Source organism: Chiloscyllium plagiosum, chromosome 31, assembly GCF_004010195.1.
Source record: "Chiloscyllium plagiosum isolate BGI_BamShark_2017 chromosome 31, ASM401019v2, whole genome shotgun sequence".
Taxonomy (NCBI): domain Eukaryota; kingdom Metazoa; phylum Chordata; class Chondrichthyes; order Orectolobiformes; family Hemiscylliidae; genus Chiloscyllium; species Chiloscyllium plagiosum.
This window is the reverse complement of record NC_057740.1, coordinates 18,919,414-18,937,234: the sequence shown is the minus strand read 5'-3', so window position 1 is coordinate 18,937,234 and position 17,821 is coordinate 18,919,414. Positions and strand designations below refer to the sequence as shown.

General features: G+C 40.8%; 1 protein-coding gene across 1 annotated transcript in view; it reads left to right on the top strand.

The window, feature by feature from the left end:
• Positions 1 to 2,902: 2,902 nt before the first annotated feature.
• znf414 (zinc finger protein 414) overlaps positions 2,903 to 17,821 on the top strand; it is a 28,218-nt gene continuing 13,299 nt past the window's right edge. Inside the window, exons 1-2 of the mRNA XM_043721103.1 lie at positions 2,903 to 3,052; positions 8,852 to 9,012. Of these exons, the coding sequence (XP_043577038.1) occupies positions 8,955 to 9,012 (58 nt within the window). The 5' untranslated portion in view covers positions 2,903 to 3,052; positions 8,852 to 8,954. The remainder of the gene's footprint in view (positions 3,053 to 8,851; positions 9,013 to 17,821) is intronic.

Here is a 17,821-nt window from a genome sequence, read left to right as displayed (position 1 = left end):
TCGGGAGGTGGGGGGGGGTCCTGATTGTGAAAGTAAGCTCGGAGGCAGAGGCGGCAGAAGAAGTATTCGACGTCACGGCGTGTATTAAATTCATTGATGCGTGGACGGAGGGGGATGAAGGTGAGTCCTTTGCTGAGGACTGATCGTTCGTCCTCAGTGAGGGGGAGGTCTGGAGGGATGGTGAAAACTCGGCAGGGCTGCGAGCTGGGATCTGGTGTGAGGTGTGGAGCTGGGAGTGGGGGCGGTGCCGGTAACTGGAGTGGGTAGGCCATGATCTCAGCAAATGGTGGAATAGGCTCAAGGAGCTGAATGGCTTATTCCAAAACAACAAAAAATTCCAGGTCAGCAGCATCAGAGAAGAGATAAACAGAAGTTCAGAGTAATGTTACTGTTGAGACAGAGAGTCGTAGAAATGTACAGCCTGGAAACAGACCCTTGGGTCCAACTTGTCCAGCCCAACCAGACATCGTAAATTAAACCTAGTCCCATTTGACAGGATTTGGTCCATATCCCTCTAAGCCCTTCCTATTCATGTATCCATCCTCATGCCTTTTAAATGCTGTAATTGTACCAGCCTCCACCACTTCCTCTGGTAGCTCATTCCATGCACATTCCTTACTCTGTATGAAAAAGTTCCCCTTAGGTCCCTTTTAAATCTTTCCCCTCTCACCTTTATTGGAATCACCATTAGAAAAAGTGGGGACCAGAATCTATCATCAAGAAACAGAAAATTAACTAAAAAGCTGAGAAGGGAATTGACTGGTAGCTCTTTCAGAATGAAGGCACAGGCACTTAGGACACAGTTAGGGTAACTATTGACCAGAATTCTTTTAAAGTAGTTGTTTTCCTGATCAACCTGTTCAGAGCTGTTATCACACACTTTGGAGCAGGTGGTACTTGAACCATAGTCTCCTGACTCAGAAGTAGGACTCTGCCACTGTCCCACAGCAGGCCCCTGGTGTTTGGTTTACTGGTCAGTGGTGGATTCGGAGTTTTGTCAAGAGGATTGATAAGTATCCAGTAGAAAGTGTTGTGTGCAGTGGTATTTCGAGTGAAACTGATGAAGCCCCACCTGGGCAGCAACTTCCACTTTGTCACATGGCAACCAGTGGAGGAAAGGTTTCGGTGAATCTGATGTGAAATTAGGTGAATAGTGAGAACTGAAGCTGGGGAAAGGGGATAAAGAGGGAGCAAGCACTAGTTAAAATATCAGAGTCTAGATTAGAGTGGTGCTGGAAAAGCACAGCAGGTCAGGCAACATCCAAGGAGCAGGAAAATCGATGTTTCAGGCAAAAGCCCTTCATCATTCATTCCTGATGAAGGGCTTTTGCCATCACCTCTCTAATCTAGACTCTGGTTTCCAGCATCTGCAGTCCTCACTTTTGCCTAGTTAAAATATCTGTCATTTAGAGCATAAAACATTCATCATCTTTTATACTGTGCAATTTACAAGAAATCACTAAGTTAGCAGGAAAATTAAGTCCAGATCCAGGGGTGTTTAAAAGTTCCAAGACTTTCTTTTCTTCAAAAAGAATGTAACCTTTTGGGTGACTGAGTTCAGTGTTCAGTTTAACATCCTTGTTAGTGGCGCCTACTGTAAAATTGAGAGACGTTTTGGGAACAATTCCAAACTCAGAGCCTAAGATTGCGAGTGAACAAAGTCGTTTTAAAAATAAATGCAATACAGGATAGAGAAAATGAGATGAAGAGATGAGGATGCAATCATTTGTTGGTTTTAGAAAGCATTCAAAGTAAACATTGGTAATATGCACAGAAACTGTGCTATGGAACTGTGCGATTCTTGTCAGGGAAAGCTGAGTTGTGTATTTTTAAATGGACAGTCGTTCTACAGCAGCATTGGACAAACTGCTAGTACTGACTGGACATATTCTGGGAGATGTATTTGCCCATGGTTGACCAACATGTTAAGGATCATGAAGGCACGCCTCCCTAAAGCTTTGCAATGTGTCTCGATTTTGACTTTTGAAATTCTGGTCACCTTAGCACAGTTTTACTGTAACAGGACAGCAGAGGGTGCAAAGTCTATTGTATAAGTGCACATTAATTTGTTTTGAATCTCCGCTGTATTGCATGGGACTGTGATTGTATTTTAAGTTAGGAGCAGACTGTATTGTATGGGGTGTGGAATGTATTTTACATTGGGAGCAGACTGTGTTGTATTAGGTGTGGAATGTATTTTACATTGGGAGCAGACTATTATATTGAGTGTGGAGTGTATTTTACATTCGGAGCAGAATGTGTTGTATTGTGTGTGGAATGCATTTTACATTGAGAGCAGATTGCTGTATTGAGTGTGGAATGTGTTTTACGTTGGGAGCAGACTGTATTGTACTGGGTGTTGAATGCATTTTACATTGGGTCCAGTCTGTGCTGTATCGGGAGTGGCATGTATCTTACATTGGGAGCAGACTGTTGTATTGGGTGTGGAATGTATTTTACATTGGGAGCAGACTGTGTTGTATTGGGTGTGGAATGTATTTTACATTGGGAGCAGACTATTGTGCTGGGTGTGGAATGTATTTGGCATTGGGAGCAGACTGTTGTATTGTGTGTGGAATGTATTTTACATTGGGGGCAGACTGTGTTGTATTGGGTGTGGAATGTATTTTACATAGGGGACAGACTGGGTTGTATTGGGTGTGGAATGTACTTTACATTGGATGTAGATTGTATTTTAAATTGTGTGCGCACTGTATTTCACAACGGAAGTAGATTGAAATGCACTGGGTGCAGCCAGTATTTACATTGGATGCCGATGGTATTATATTTGCGTGCTGACTGCACGTTAGGTCGACTTACATTACTTTGCGGAACAGATTGTTTTGCATTCGATGTAACTCCTAGACACATGAGCCCTTTAAACTTGTATAAGTGCCCCACCTTGATCACAGTCTCGCGATGTTTGATACAATGTTTTAAAATGGCTACATTGTAGCTGGGTTAATGTTGCGAACGTCATCTTGTGACAATATCGAACATTCCTCTGGAGCTGGCGAGTATATGGCAGGCTGCTGCTCGAATTGAATTGCTGGTGAGTGAGTTGTTTACTGTACAGCAGGCAGCTTCCTGATGGTCTGCGTGTTGCTGTTGAGGGCGTCCCGAGGTCGGATGCGGGTCTTACCCCTTTACATTTCGAGCGAGCGCAGTCCCGGAATGGTTTTGTTTACAATGCCAGTGAAACTGATCAAAGCTTTCCCGCGCACTTACGGCGAATGCACGTTTCCAATCACTCCATGGGTTTTCAAAATCCGGAAATCCGTACACTGGGACTCTTGACCGTCATCCCAGAATTGTGGATACTTGATCAGTGCCCATGTGTCAAAATTTTGGAAAATTGCCTTTCTTCAAGTGTCAATAGTTGTTTTATTTTAGATATTGGATCATGAGGATACTGAACTTCGAAACAGCTGTTGATAAAACTCCCTGGCCCTAAATAATAAATCAAATAAACCCTCTAAAGTAGGGCGTAATGTAACAGGGAATTTATAATTACTGTACTGCATTAAAGCGTCTTCCTGGTGGTTTAACATCGCTACTTAGCTTGAAATGTGGGACATTTGGCAAGCTTAATACGAATCCATACCTCCTACATCCCACTACCATGAAGGGCTAGGCCTGTAGAAGTTTCTATACTGTATGTTATTAACAATGCAAATCATGTAAAAACATGGCGTTACTCAGGTTAACTTTGATTATTCATAGCCTTTTAATTTTATATTGATAGGGCCTTCTGGGCATGAGGCTTGAAGCCAGTCAGAGTTTGTTTCCACTGGAGAACTTTATAGAACCAGCAGGTTTTTTTATAAATGTCACATTCCTGGCTGTCCAGCGAGCTTTCCTACTTTTATAATCGACATAAACGGAACGTGCTTGGGTTTCTTTCTGGTTTTATCTATCACCTTGTGTAATGTCCTTTATGGTCAGTCAGCCAGAAGGTGTGGGGTTGAAACTGAGAGCTATATTATTAGTTCTGGTGACTCTAGCTGTTTGGGGAAACATGTTGACACGACATCTTATGGAGTTAAACCACAACTGACTTTGTGGAACTAGCGTATTTAAAGAATTATGCTTTATCTCACATTTTGTGTTTTTAGAGCAGTAAGTCAGAACCTAGCTTTAAATACCAATTTTTAAATAAAAACAAAAGCAATTTTCTGTACACAAATTACAATTTATAACAATGTAACTAATTTACAGAACTTGTATCAATGAAAATTGTATCAAGCCTTTGTCTATAAAGTGTCCCTGAAGATTAACCTTTATCAAGAGCCAAGAGTAAGGCTCAACCACTTTAATAACAAAGACTTTTGATAATTTAAATAGTCAAAAACAAACTGTCTTAAAAGTCACAATGCACAAATGCCAATAATAACAGGAAAGAACCATGTTTCAACAACACTTTAAAGGCTTTTTCAAAAAGAGTTAGCTGAATGATACTTCCTAATAAGCACAATCTTAATAGATTTCTTTTTTAAAAAAGTTAAAATTAATCATTTGATTAGCACCCAAGTAATTTCAATCAATCGACATCAAAGACTGTGCCCGAGTCATTATTGATCCCAGCCCAAGCTTAAAGTTTGACTGTGAAACAACGACTTGTGTTTCTGATCTGTTTTTAAAGATTTGGATTTGACCTGCAGTTTTTCTGTAAATAGAGTCAGATGACAGTCTGTGTGGAGTTTGCACACTCTCTCCTTGTCTGCATGGTTTTCTTCCAGGTGCTCTGGATTCCTCCCACAATCCAAAACGATGTGCTGGTTAAGTGAATTGGCCATGCTAAATTGCCCATAGTGTAGGTTATTAGTCAGGGGTAAATATAGGGTAGGGAAATGGGTCATTGTGGATTTGTTGGACCGAAAGGCCTGTTTCCACACTGTAAGATTCTAATTCTAAAGTGTATAGCATGGAAACAGACCATTCGGTCCAACTCATCCATTCCGACATGTTATCCTAAATTAATCTAGTCCCATTTGCCAGCATTTGCCCCATATCCCTCTAAATCCTTTCCATTCATATACAAGCCTCCACCAGTTCCTCTGGCAACTCATTCAAACTTGCACCACCCTCTGCATGCAAATGTTGCCCTTGGGTCGCTATAAATGTTTCCTCTGTCACCCTAAACCTATGCCCTCTAGTTCTGGACTCCCCCACGCCAGAGAAAAGACCTTGTGTATTTACCCTATCCATGTCCCTCATGGTTTTATAAACCTCTGAGGTCACCCCTCAGCCTCCGATGCTCCATGGAAAACAGCCCCAGCCTATTCAGCCTCTTCCTATAGCGCAAATGCTCGAACCCTGGCAACATCCTTGTAAATCTTTTTTTGAACCCTTTCAAGTGTCACAACTTCCTTCCTATAGAAGGGAGACCAGAATTGCACACAATATTCCAAAAGTAGCCCAACCAATGTCCTTTACAGTCGCAACATGACCTCCCGACTCTGGTTCAGTCATTTCTACCCAGTACACATTGTCCTCGCCTGTTGCAGCAGATAGCTGGTCCATCTCACCTTACAATGATATTGACCTGATATCTTGAGCTATGAAAATTGCCTTGTACCTGTTTCTGGGTATGAGACTGTATCTATGCCTAGCTCCAAGCTGTATTGCAATTATATTGTGCAATTACAGTTGAAAAGGCGTTTTAAAATGCTGAAAACTAGCTTGTGAACAGGCCAAGTGTAGCTTAGTTTCTGTGACCAGAATCCAACAGGTAAATTCCAGGAGATGAAATTCATCCAATGGCTGTCAGATTCCACGCTTACCAAGCCCAGTCTTGGTATGCTCTTGAATTCCCTGTATTCATCTGCTGTCGTTTTTAAATATTTCCCCAGTGAATTTTACCCCAACTTTCATTACCTGCTTCCTGTGCTTCCTAAACTTATGATCCATTCATTGAGATAGACTAAAGAATACCACCCAAAACTCCCAAACATAATGAAAACCACCTTCATAGTGCTGTTAAGTCCCACAGCCCTTTGTCATGTGGGTTGACTGAATTGATTGCTGTCAGCATGTTAAGTGCATAGAATTGGCTTAACACTCCAGCTGTGAAAGGGAAACATTGCAAGAATTCGAGCTCAATAATTTTCTAGCAACTTTGTATGGATTGAACCTCCCTTAAAAACTCCTCCTCAAATGCTTTTCTGTATTCTGCTGTGTTTCAGTATATAATAGACCCTCAATTATTTCCATTACTGTATGTGCATTTTCAAAGTGTTGTGTTTAATGGGAAATCAGTGCAAGTTGGGATTGCTTGTCAAATCCAGAACAGCAGTCTGCTGTGTTATTTTGGGAACACCAGCTAAGAATTTCCAATGTTCACATTTTGTTGTATAGAAAATTGAGATGCCACTGCAACCCACTCCAAGCAAATTTGTAGCAGCACTCCATAATATTTTTTCACTGTGATCAGTGTAACTCCTGTCACAAGCTTGATACACAAAATAAATCTGACTACAGGAATGAGAGGCTACTCACACCCTCACAAATTCTCCCATTTGGTTAGATCATGGTTGATCTGTAGCTTGACTCTGCTGCAAATACCTCAATTTTCTTGCTTGCAAATATTCCATCTTTACTGCAGCTTGAAGGCAGGAGAGTGTAAATGCAGCTTGATGAGATTTCAGAAACAAAATTCTGAATTTATAGTGAAAATATAAAACTCTAAACTATGGTTTTGACGTAGGTATCGTTTTTATTTTCTGTGTGCTTTGTTCTTATGAGCTACACTTCTAGACTATTAAGTCTAGACTCCAGTTGTAACGTCACAGGGATATATTGAGATAAATTAAACATTATAAATTTGTTTATTTATTTATATTTTAAATCAGAAATTTTATTTCAGATCTCCTGGGTTTAAGAACCCAAACTACATATAATGACATTTAGAAACATTAAACTTCCTGAATACTTAATCTTAAACATTTGAACAATAAAATTAAATAATTGAGCCACATTATTATGCTGCTTTACATTCTTTATGTAAACTCTTTTTGGCTTTCAAAGTGAGAGTCAGGACCCAAGGAGGTCACTAGCTGGAAATTTGGAATTGTGGATTCTGAGGTGTTAGTGGCCAAATTTCCTCCCTCTGCTTCTCCTCATTAGGTTTTCTCCCCCACACCAAGGGGTCATAGTACTTTCAAGCCTCAAAATGAGTTAGCGTGGAAAATATTTGGCAAGAACAAGAATCTTTCTTAGAAAAAGGATGTTGTAAATAACTCAATGTACTGTTACATCCAAGGCAGGAATGCACCATTCCAGTCCCCATTGCATAACATAAAAAAGAAAGCCAGCATTAAAAGAAAAGACCTTTTTTGGTTACCTAGGTGACCAATTAAATATCTTGTCAATAATAAGTTTTAAGCAACAAGAGATGTCAACCAAGTTTCATACTAAGCACAATTATTGATTTATTATCAAATCAAAGTTTAATTGATGAAGATACAATAATTGGTTGACATACACTGTCAATATTATGGAAATATAACTGCATGTCCTCAACATTCCCAAAGCACAAATGCAAACAAACACAATCTCTTCTGGAAAGCATTTATAAAAGCAGATTTATCTACAGAGATTGGCTTTCTGAAAAAATTCCCTTTAACCAACCTGTTATGCTCGAAGGCAAAAGAGTAAAGTGCAGAATGTTCCAGAGTCTGTTGCTGTGCTGTTCTGGCTGATGTGGTCAGGTCAGTAAATATGCATGGTTGGTCCTGAAGAAATACAATTTTGGAGTTTCTTCTACCAATCTTCGGTTTCACACTGAACTCGACAAAAGTGGTTTCGTTTCAGAAATGAGAAAAATCAGCTCGTCAGCTTGATCTTAGGAAGCTTTTCTCCAACTTGGTTTGTTATCATCAGGTTTCCTCCAACACAAGTTTTTCCCAGGTACTACTAGTTCTGATGAAAGGTCACTTGAAACATTGACTCTTGTTTTCCCTCCATAGATTTTCTTGAGCAGTTTCTGGTTTTGTTTCAGATAAAACTAGCGTCTCTCCAAGCCAGCCAATGTTCAAAGCACTTCACATAAAAATCTTTAGCAAAGCAAATAGCTTTTATCAGTCATTGATTTCTAAAAATTCTTGTTTCAAAAATGTCTCCAATGTCCACAGTGAACCTTCAATTACCTCTTAAAGAAACCACACCAGATATTTCCACAACACGTGAAAGCAATCAACTTTTCACAATCTTTCAAAACTTTAGTCCTTTAGGCATGGTGGCTCAGTGGTTAGCACTGCCACCTCACAGTGCCAGGGACCCGGGTTTGATTCCAGCCTCGGGCAACTGTGTGTGGAGTTGCCACGTTCTCCCTGTGTACTCCTTGGTTTGCTCCAGGTGCCCGGTACCCTTCCACAATCCAAGGATGTGCTGGTCAAGTGGATTGGCCATGCTAAATTGCCTCCTACTGTCCAAGGATGTATGGATCAGTAGTGGGAAATGCTGGGTAACTGGGGTGGATGTAGATAGGATGCTCTTTGGAGGGTCACTGTAGACTTGATGGGCCAAATGTCAAGCTTCTACACTGTAGGGATTCTATTCTATGGAACTGACTATAAAATATCCTTGATAAAATGCACAGACTTCAGAACAGGTGCTGTGAGCTCATTTGCCAAGAGCCCATTTTCTGCTATGGTAGTGACACTCTCTCGCATGCACAAATACTTTAATTTTAGAATTTTGGTTTGTGTGTACCTGTGATTAGAATCTTTGTTAATATTTGCTAAACTGCATGTTACAGTCTGGTGACAAAATTCACATGTTACTGATCTATTGGTTGTTCAGAAGAAGTCCAGAATAATTGACCTCATTAAAACTTCTGTTTCCTCTCCAGACAGAACCTTCAGATAAAGTTGTTTTCTCTGGAGTCTGGTGTTGCATCTTCCCCATGTGAGGCCTCGTCTTACTATGAGCCCCCGCCCAGTCCTGGCACAAACATGTTTCTCAGAACGGAGCCAGAAAAGGGTGTGGTAGCCACCACCCAATCACTGGAGGGTATGAAATACTGAGCAGAATTACATTGAACCCTCCTTTAACTATTCAGTATTGTTATGTGTGTTAGAATGTTTCCAAGTGAACTTTGTTGAATGATTATTTTATCCAGTAATTAAGTGCAGTCTTTTTTTGCATAACAGACTGTTTGATCTATGGGGTGTATATCTGTGAGATTGTGGCTGTCTATATAAAGTCAATTACTTGACTTTAATTTTTCTGTCCTTCACGTGTATCACTCATTTTGTCAAATCCTAACCTAATTTCATTTTTAAAAAATTACATTTTTGCCTTCACCTGCCTATATTTTAATAACTGCACATAGGAGAGAATTTTCTAACATCCCTTTAGTTCTTCTAAAGAGAATTCTTAATCTGTACAATCCTGTTACTGATTTTCAAATGAGTAGAAGCAGTTTGCTATTTACCTTCTCAAAGTTTCTCATTTAACTGAAAACCATAACCCTTTAATAATCTTTTGGACAGAGGAAGGTAGAGGGGGGGTTGATGGGAGAAAAACTAATTTCAAGTTTTCATTAGAGGGAAAGTTTCATCTAATGTCTGATTCTGATTAACCTTTCCTATTTTGCATAGCTCTTCACATTTTTTTTTTTAACAATGGATTGTTGAGAACTGTATCCAATACTCCAACTTTGACCTATCCAGTGCCTTGTACAAATTTTCCTGCTAGCTTCAGCATTCTTTTGTGCAATTGATGCAAATTTCCTCTCTTCCTAGAGGCCTGCATCTTATACCCTGGATGGAATTTCCCTAATTATCTTATTGTGACATTTAGTAACATTTAATTCACACCTGTGATGCATGTCTGCTTGATGCTGTTATTAAATCTGAGATTACATTAATTTCATATTGAGGCAGTCAGGAGCTTTCTTCATTTGACCTTGTTACTTTAATAATAGTACATGGATCAACAGATAAGAAACTATGGTCATCGTGTACCTTGGCCTAGAACTTGTTATAATATGTGGGAAAATGTGCAGCACATAACATAAATTGGCATTATCGCATCCTATTAAATAAAACCTATGCTAGCTTTTCCCCTTCATAAAATAAATGTTGGCTTTGCTCGTTGCATGCCAAACACACGATGAGGAGCTTTCTTTTCAATGAAAGTTCCTTCCCATAAAGAATTTACTGATTAAAAAGTTTTATTTATTTTTGATCAAGTTTGATTTCATTTTTAGCACATTGCTATTGTTATTGCTTCTGTGTTTCTTCGAACAATCTGGATAAGTGTCCAAAGTTAAAAATCACACAACACCAGGTTATAGTCCAACAGGTTTAATTGGAAGCACTAGCTTTTGGAGCACTGCTCCTTCATCAGGTGATTGTCAACCACCTGATGAAGGAGCATCGCTCCGAAAGCTCGTGTTTCCAGTTAAACCTGTTGGACTGTAACCTGGTGTTGTGTGATTTTTTTTTTAATTTTGTCCACCCCCGTCCAATACTGGCATCTCCAAATCATGGATAAGTGTCATTAGCTATAAACTCTAATGGTGGTGTTTTGCTGCTTTGCGTTTAGTGGAGAAATTTGTGGACATCCCATGTATTCTGCAATAATTTATGGTGAGTCATAGTTAACTGTTAGCCCTGATTATGCTAACATATGCTTGACAGTGGAAAAAAATATATTACTTGGCAGATCTATATTTCATATGAGCTTTGTAGAAACTGGATATGAACATGATAGTATCACGGACAAGAGTTGAAGATGGCACCTGACTTGATGTGATGTACCTATTGATACCAGACTGTGCTCATAAATAAACAACAGATATTTAGATATGAATAGATCCATGCACTTCAGTTGGAGTGTAGCCTTGCAAGAGAAAGTGGATATTCTTCTGTTTCTCTATATCCAGAATCAACCTTGTGAGCCTTCTCTGGATTGCCTGAAATGCCATTATATATTTCCTTAGATAAGGAGACCAAAGCTGTTCACGTTATTCTGGTAAGATTTTACATAGACAACAAGGAGATCGAATTAATCAATTTTCACTGTTAGAGAATTTCATTTCATTCAGTCTCCACAGAAATGTAGGCTTTGGATATTGTGTTCAAAATTGAGAGCTCCCCATTTTCTGTGAAGTGTCAGTTATGGCGGAGCCACACATTTATTCACCTGTGTTGTAGCATTGCTTTTGTACTGTATTCCAAGTTGCCATTAGTGTTGACCACTTGTCACTGTTAAGAAAAGTAATGAATGCATTCCCCAGAATTTACAAATTTCTGGGTGAGAGGATGGTGTGGTGATAATGTCATTGGACTGTAATCCTGTTGAATACTGTGGGACATGGGTTTAAATTCCACCATGGCAGCTGGTAGAATTCTAATTCAATTAACAAATCTAGAACATAAAGGGCATCTCCATGGTGACCAGGAGACATTGGAGCCAAAGTAGGCCATTCAGTCCATTGAGTGCTGGATCATTCAATGAGGTCATGGCTGATCTGATCATCCACAGCTCTGCTTTCCTGCCTTATGCCCATGATGTTACTGACTAAAAATATTCAAGACCAAGATTATCTGATTTTTAATGATTCATCCTCTACAGCTGTCTGTCCTGAGAGAAGAAATTCTTCCTCGTTTCTGTCCTAACTGGGTGACCCCTTACTCATCTACTTTATCCATTTTGCCAAGCGCCTTAAGAATCCTGTATGTTTCAATGAGATCATTTCTAGTTATTCTAAACTCCAGTGACCGCAGCCCAACCTATTCAGCCTCTCCTAATTAGAAAATCATTCCATATCCGGGTCATCCTTGTGAATCTTCTCTCGACTACTTCTAATGCCTTAGATAAGGAGACCACAGTTGTTCATGCTATTAACTGCCCTCTAAAATGAATTCGGAAGTCATACAGTTTGAGGGCAATTATGGTGGACAACAAATGTTGGCTGGCAGTGATATCCACATCCTGCGAAAGAATACATGTGCTCTTTAACTTTTTAAAAGCTGGTTCTGTTTTATTCTAAGTGGATAATGCGCACTGGGCCAGGCCAGCAAGGTGTTATTCACATCAGATGGTCTTCAAGCTGCTTCTCACTAATGAAAGGAAGTCCTGAAATACTTTTCACAATTTACTTTTGTTCTTTCACTTGCCTGCCTCCCCTTAACTTTCCCCACTCTGGTAAAGGGTCATCAACTTGCAACACTAACCCTGTTTTTCTCTTCACTAAGCAAATGGTGGCGGGGGGGGGGGTTCCCTTCATTTTCATAATATAGGCATTTTGCTGGAGGGTCTCCAGGCATTAAGTGAGTATTAGGAGGAGACTAAAAGATGGTCACATGGCTTCAGCAAGGTCAATCTGGGGCACTGCCAGAAATGAGAGGAGCAATCTGGTTCCATTATCTAAAACAAAACTGGCCAGTAGCAAACTGTGAATATTATTGGAAATGCTTCTTATTTCCCAAACTTTGTTTTATGTATTTATGTCCAATGACCGCCTACTACGCCGCCTCCTTTCATGAACCTGTGGCCCATGAGACCCCAATTCTTGTTCTGCCTTTCAGTTTATTCGATGATAAAATTACAGTGATCTTTCTGGTGGCAAAGCTTGTTTCTGATGGCAGAGTGAACTCTGTAAATTCTGTCTTCTCAAGAATTCCCTTTCCAGCAGAAAAAAATAACCACTTTCATGCTTTTAAATTTACCTCACGCGTGCTCTGTAAGGGTGACTATATCAATGTCCATGCATTCGAGCTCCCATCTAATATCACAGCTCCTCGCTTCCTCATTGACTGCTCCAGCAGCAGCCTGATGGTCCAAGATCTTCTCTGGGTTATTCTGCATATCTTGCCTGCTGTTGCCTGATTTTGCTAAATATTGGTCTCCAGCCTGATTTGCAGTAATGCCGCTATATATAAGGCTATCTTTTCTAGACCTTCCTCGAGAGGGGTTGGTAGACCCAATTCTGAAGAATGACGTTCAGACACCATTAGAAGCACCAAGCCATCTTTTCATCTCCATGTAACAGTTAACTGGTAACTGCTGTCTTTGTGTTATGCTCTGACTGGGAGTTCCCAGATGGCACAATTCTGTCAAACCCCCACCTCTACTAGCTGAGCACGAAAGGGGCAATGAAATTTACATTCTGTAGAACACTCTGTGTTCCCTTAGACTGAGAGGCTTGTAGCACGGCAAGCCCCTCCGTATCCTGGTGGGGCATTGCCAGCTTGCAGTGAACTGACAAACCTGTACAGTTGAGAACAAAGCCCTGCTGCAACTTTTCATTCATAGCCATCAATTAATGATTTTGTTGTGCTATGAGGACTTATCAAATGGTGGCCCTTGCTTGCCATATCGCTGGGATTTTGAATAATGTAGAGGCACATTCCTCTACCTCACTCAATTCTCCACATCTCGCTACTGTGCTCCGTGACTATGTGTTCATCAGGAGGGGTCCTGTTTGTTTTGAGGCTGTTCTCCTTGTTGAGAGGTTGTCAATGCAGTTGATGGCTGCAGATTGCCCCAACTGACTTTGGATGCATTTGTAGCCCAAGCAATAGAATCATTGCTTCAGGATCCTGGAAGAAGTAACTCCTCATTATATTAGCCTCATTTGCATTGTATTCTCCTCCTGCTTTGGAATTTCTAACTGGAGCGTTAACCATACCTGTACAGAGGTAGTCTACACCTCACATGACACATCAACTTTCCATCTGAATTTTCAATTGATGCAGGTGTGCTTGTTTACTGAATAATAAAAAGTGTTCTGGGTGTGACTGACATGATGAGCATTTGTTGCCCTACCATATTACAATTCAACTGAGTGGCTAGCTGGAACTTTTCAGAGGGTAGTTTAGAGTCAGTGACATTTCTGTGGGACTGGAGTCACATGTCATAGAGATGTACAACATGGAAACAAACCCTTCGGTCCAACTTGATCATTCCAACCAGATATCCTACATTTAGTCCCATTTGCCAGGAGTTGGTCCCTATCTCTAAATCCTTCCTAATCATGTACCCATCCAGATGCCTTTTAAATGTTGTAATTGTACCAACCTCCACCACTTCCTCTTGTTCGCAGCTCATTCCATACAAGCACCACCTTCTGCGTGGAAAAGTTGCTCTTAGGTCCCTTTTTAAATCTTTCCTTCTCACCTTAAACCTATGCCCTCTAAGTTTGGACTCCCCTACCCTGGGAAAAAGACTTTGGTTATTTAGCTGATCCATGCCCCTCATAATTTTGTAAACGTCTATACATTCACTCCTCAACCTCCGACATTCCAGGGAAAACAGCCCCAGCCTGTTCAGCCTCTCCCTACAGCTCAAGCCCTCCAACCCTGGCAACATCCTTGTAAACCTTTTCTGAACCCTTTCAAATTTCACAACATCCTTCCAAGAGCAGGGAGAGCAGATTTGAACGCAGTATTTCAATAGGGCCTAACCAAAGTCCTGTAAAGCCGCAACATGACCTCCCAAGTCTTATAAAGTTACACTTTAAAAAGCCATTAAACTGCTCCTCTACTTGTGAATTTTGCTGTTTGTTAATTTTTCTTAGATGACGCCATTGGCCAGAGATACTTTAAAGCAAACAGCAGAACGGTCAGCTGTGCAGATTCACTGCTGGGTCAGACAACACTGCAGATTTATTTTTCTGTTTGATTCTTTTCCCCATGTGGTCACTGCCTTTGTGTGCCATTGCTTTGATTTTTTTTGTTTCCCATCCCCCACCAAGTTCCAAAACAATACGACAACTTCTAAAACCATAATTACTGTTCTGTGAATTCGAGGAAACCAGGTCCAACTCTGAAAAAGGAGCATCTCTTAACAGTCACAATTTTTTCCCGTCCTCCATCTTGGATTACCCAGGATCAGGCGAGGAAAGGGGTTGGGAGGGAGAATCTTTCATGGTGACCTCCGCCAGTGCCAGAATTGAATCCGCACTGTTAGCATCACTCTGTATCACAGACCAAACATTAAATTGAATAACTGGATTGATAATTTTGGTAAAGAAACACTGCCTTGGATTTCTTGTAGTGTAGACAGTCTTGCAGCAGGGGGCATGCAAGACTAGGTAGGAACTTCAACAGCCCTGACTCCTGGGTTATTTTCAGTCATTTTAATTTTAAAACTATTTTTTGTAGCCTCCGAGTACTAATGCAAATTGAGGTCAATCTCAATTTTTTAATTTTACTTTTGACCACCTTCTAACATCATGGGAAACTGTGATGTCTGAATTCACAAAGATAATTTTGAAATGAACCCCAGCAAAGGTATTATATCCCATGAAGGAACCTACTCTGTGATTAGACCAGACTTTGACATACACCTATCTTCGTCGATGTCCAGTGTGTCTGATGCAAGGATTATTCCCTGCGGTGACAGCAGGAGGAGTGAAATTTGTGCTTCGGTTAATGGTGGTGGAGGAAGGAGGAGAGTGTGTGCTCCCGGTGGTAGAGGGGGTTTGGGCCCACTGCCTGGTGTAGGTCCCAACAGCTTCAGCAGCAGCTGCATTACGTGATCGGCCCAGCACGTACTCGCAGCACCCACAGTGGGGCAAGATGGCACTGAAAAATGGCAATACGGTTCTGTAGTGTCATCTGTCTATCTGCTTTCTGCTGGTGTTTGTCTCTGTGGACAGGCAGGAGGCTGGAAGAACACAGCAAGCCAGGCAGCATCAGGAGGTGGAGAGGTCAACGTTTCGGGTGTAACCCTTCTTCAAGTGTCAGGTTGGAAGAGCCCACATCCAGGCCTATGGCAAACCACTTGAGGAAGACTTTAATGTTGAATTTTTAACATTTTTCTACTTTATTCCTAAGATTCTGTACCTAGGTACCTAAGATGCCATTGGGAATGGCGACATTGTACACTTTTCACTGTACTCCTGTACTTGAGTACATATGGCGATAAAATCCAGTTCTAATTCCTAAGTTGCAAATTGAGGTTCTAAAGAAGCACATATTAGATGAAACATTCTTTTAAAATTTAGCCTATTTTTCCAATACCTGTTCGGAGATGTTATTACACACCTCTGGAGCAGGTGGAACTTAAACCCAAGCCTCCTGGTCTAGGGGTAGGGAATCTACCACTGTACCACAAGAGGGCACAATGATAACATTTCTGTCCGCCTTTTCAAATCTGATTCAGCTTAATGCAAAATTGTACTGCTTCTGGTTAATTCTGCATTCCTGTGATTGTAGCAAGCCCATAAGTGATGTGATCATGAATTGGGGAATTGCTGGGTAATAACTTTGGAGGTGGGTGGTGAGCAGGGAAGAAGACATTTAGTTATTTGGCAACTTTTTCAGGCAGAGGGTGGTGCGTGTATGGAATGAGCTGCCAGAGGAAGTGGTGGAGGCTGGTACGATTGCAACATTTAAAAGGCATCTGATGGGTATGTGAATAGGAAGGGCTTAAGGGATATGGGTCAGGTGCTGGCAAGTGTGTCTTGATTAGGTTGGGATACCTGGTCGGCATGGACAAGTTGGACCGAGAGGTCTGTTCCTGTGCTGTACATCTATTTATTTTGATCAATGTCCAAGACTGTCTTTGCTTTTTTTTAATCTCAGTCCAACCCTGCAAGACTGCTCCAGTTAAATCGGGAATAGCTTTGTTCTCAATTTCTCATCGTGTCAATTGTTAGTCTATTCAGGTTCATGTTTTCCTCAGGCCAAAATTTGAACTCAGTTTAACAATTTCCATAATTTGATCAACCAAGTGCCTGCAAGAGTTAAGAATCTGAATTGTCTTTCCTTTCAATTGGCATTTCCCATTCTCCTACCCCAGGCTTCACTTCCTTGGTGCCTCTTTGTACCCTTTGATCTGTTTACAATCCACAATGTTTTGTTTCTGTATAAACTAGTACAGAAAAAAGTTAACCATTTTGAATGCCGCACCTATATTGAGAGAGTTTGGTGGTTGATTGTGGCATGGGGACAAACCGATAACTGAAGTTGAAAAATTATCTAAGGTTTTAAGATTTAAAAAAAAACAAAGACTGTGAATGCTGAAGATCTGAGACCAAAGCAGTTTATTCCCGGCCTCTGTGTGGAGTTTACACTTCCTCCCAGTGTCTGCGTGGGTTTCCTCCGGGTGCTCCAGTTTCCTACCATAATCCAAAGATGTGCAGGTTAGGTGGATTGGACATGCTAAATTGCCCATAGTGCCCAGGGATGTGTGGGTTGGGTGCATTGGCAAGGGGTAAATATAGGGTTGAGGGAAGTGAATCTGGATGGGTTGCTCTTCAGCAGGTCGGTATGGACTTGTTGGGCCGAAGGGCCTGTTTCCACACTGTAGGAATTTTAATTCTAAATAAAGAAGTCCAGTTTATGTTTCAAGTCCAGTGACCCTTCTTTTGGTGTTGAATTAATTCCAATGTAACAAATCAGGCACAGAAGGCCTTCTATATGAAGGCTAGTATTTAAACAACTGGAAGAGGCTCATTTTCAATATTGTAGAACAAAACTGGTGATAGAATCATGGAAATTGATGACACAAATGGAGAATATTTCACGAATTGTTTGTGCTGGCTTGAAAGAGCTAGGTTAATCCTACCTTCCAGCCTTTGGTCTGGAGCCTATCGGTTATCCTAAGTAGTTTCCAATTATGGTGAGAGTTTCTATATCCGCCATCCTTTCTGGCAGTGGGCTTCAAGCTTATTATTATCTGGGTGAAATAATTCTTTCTGATCCTCACCCTAATCCATCTAATTACATTAAACGCTGTGGCCAGGCTCATTGTGAAGGGCTGCTACCTAGGCCCTTCACAACTTTCTCTCCTCAATTAAATATCTGCTCAACCTCCTCCGTTGCAACAAAAGTCTTCCTAGCTAAAATTCACATTTCCTGGA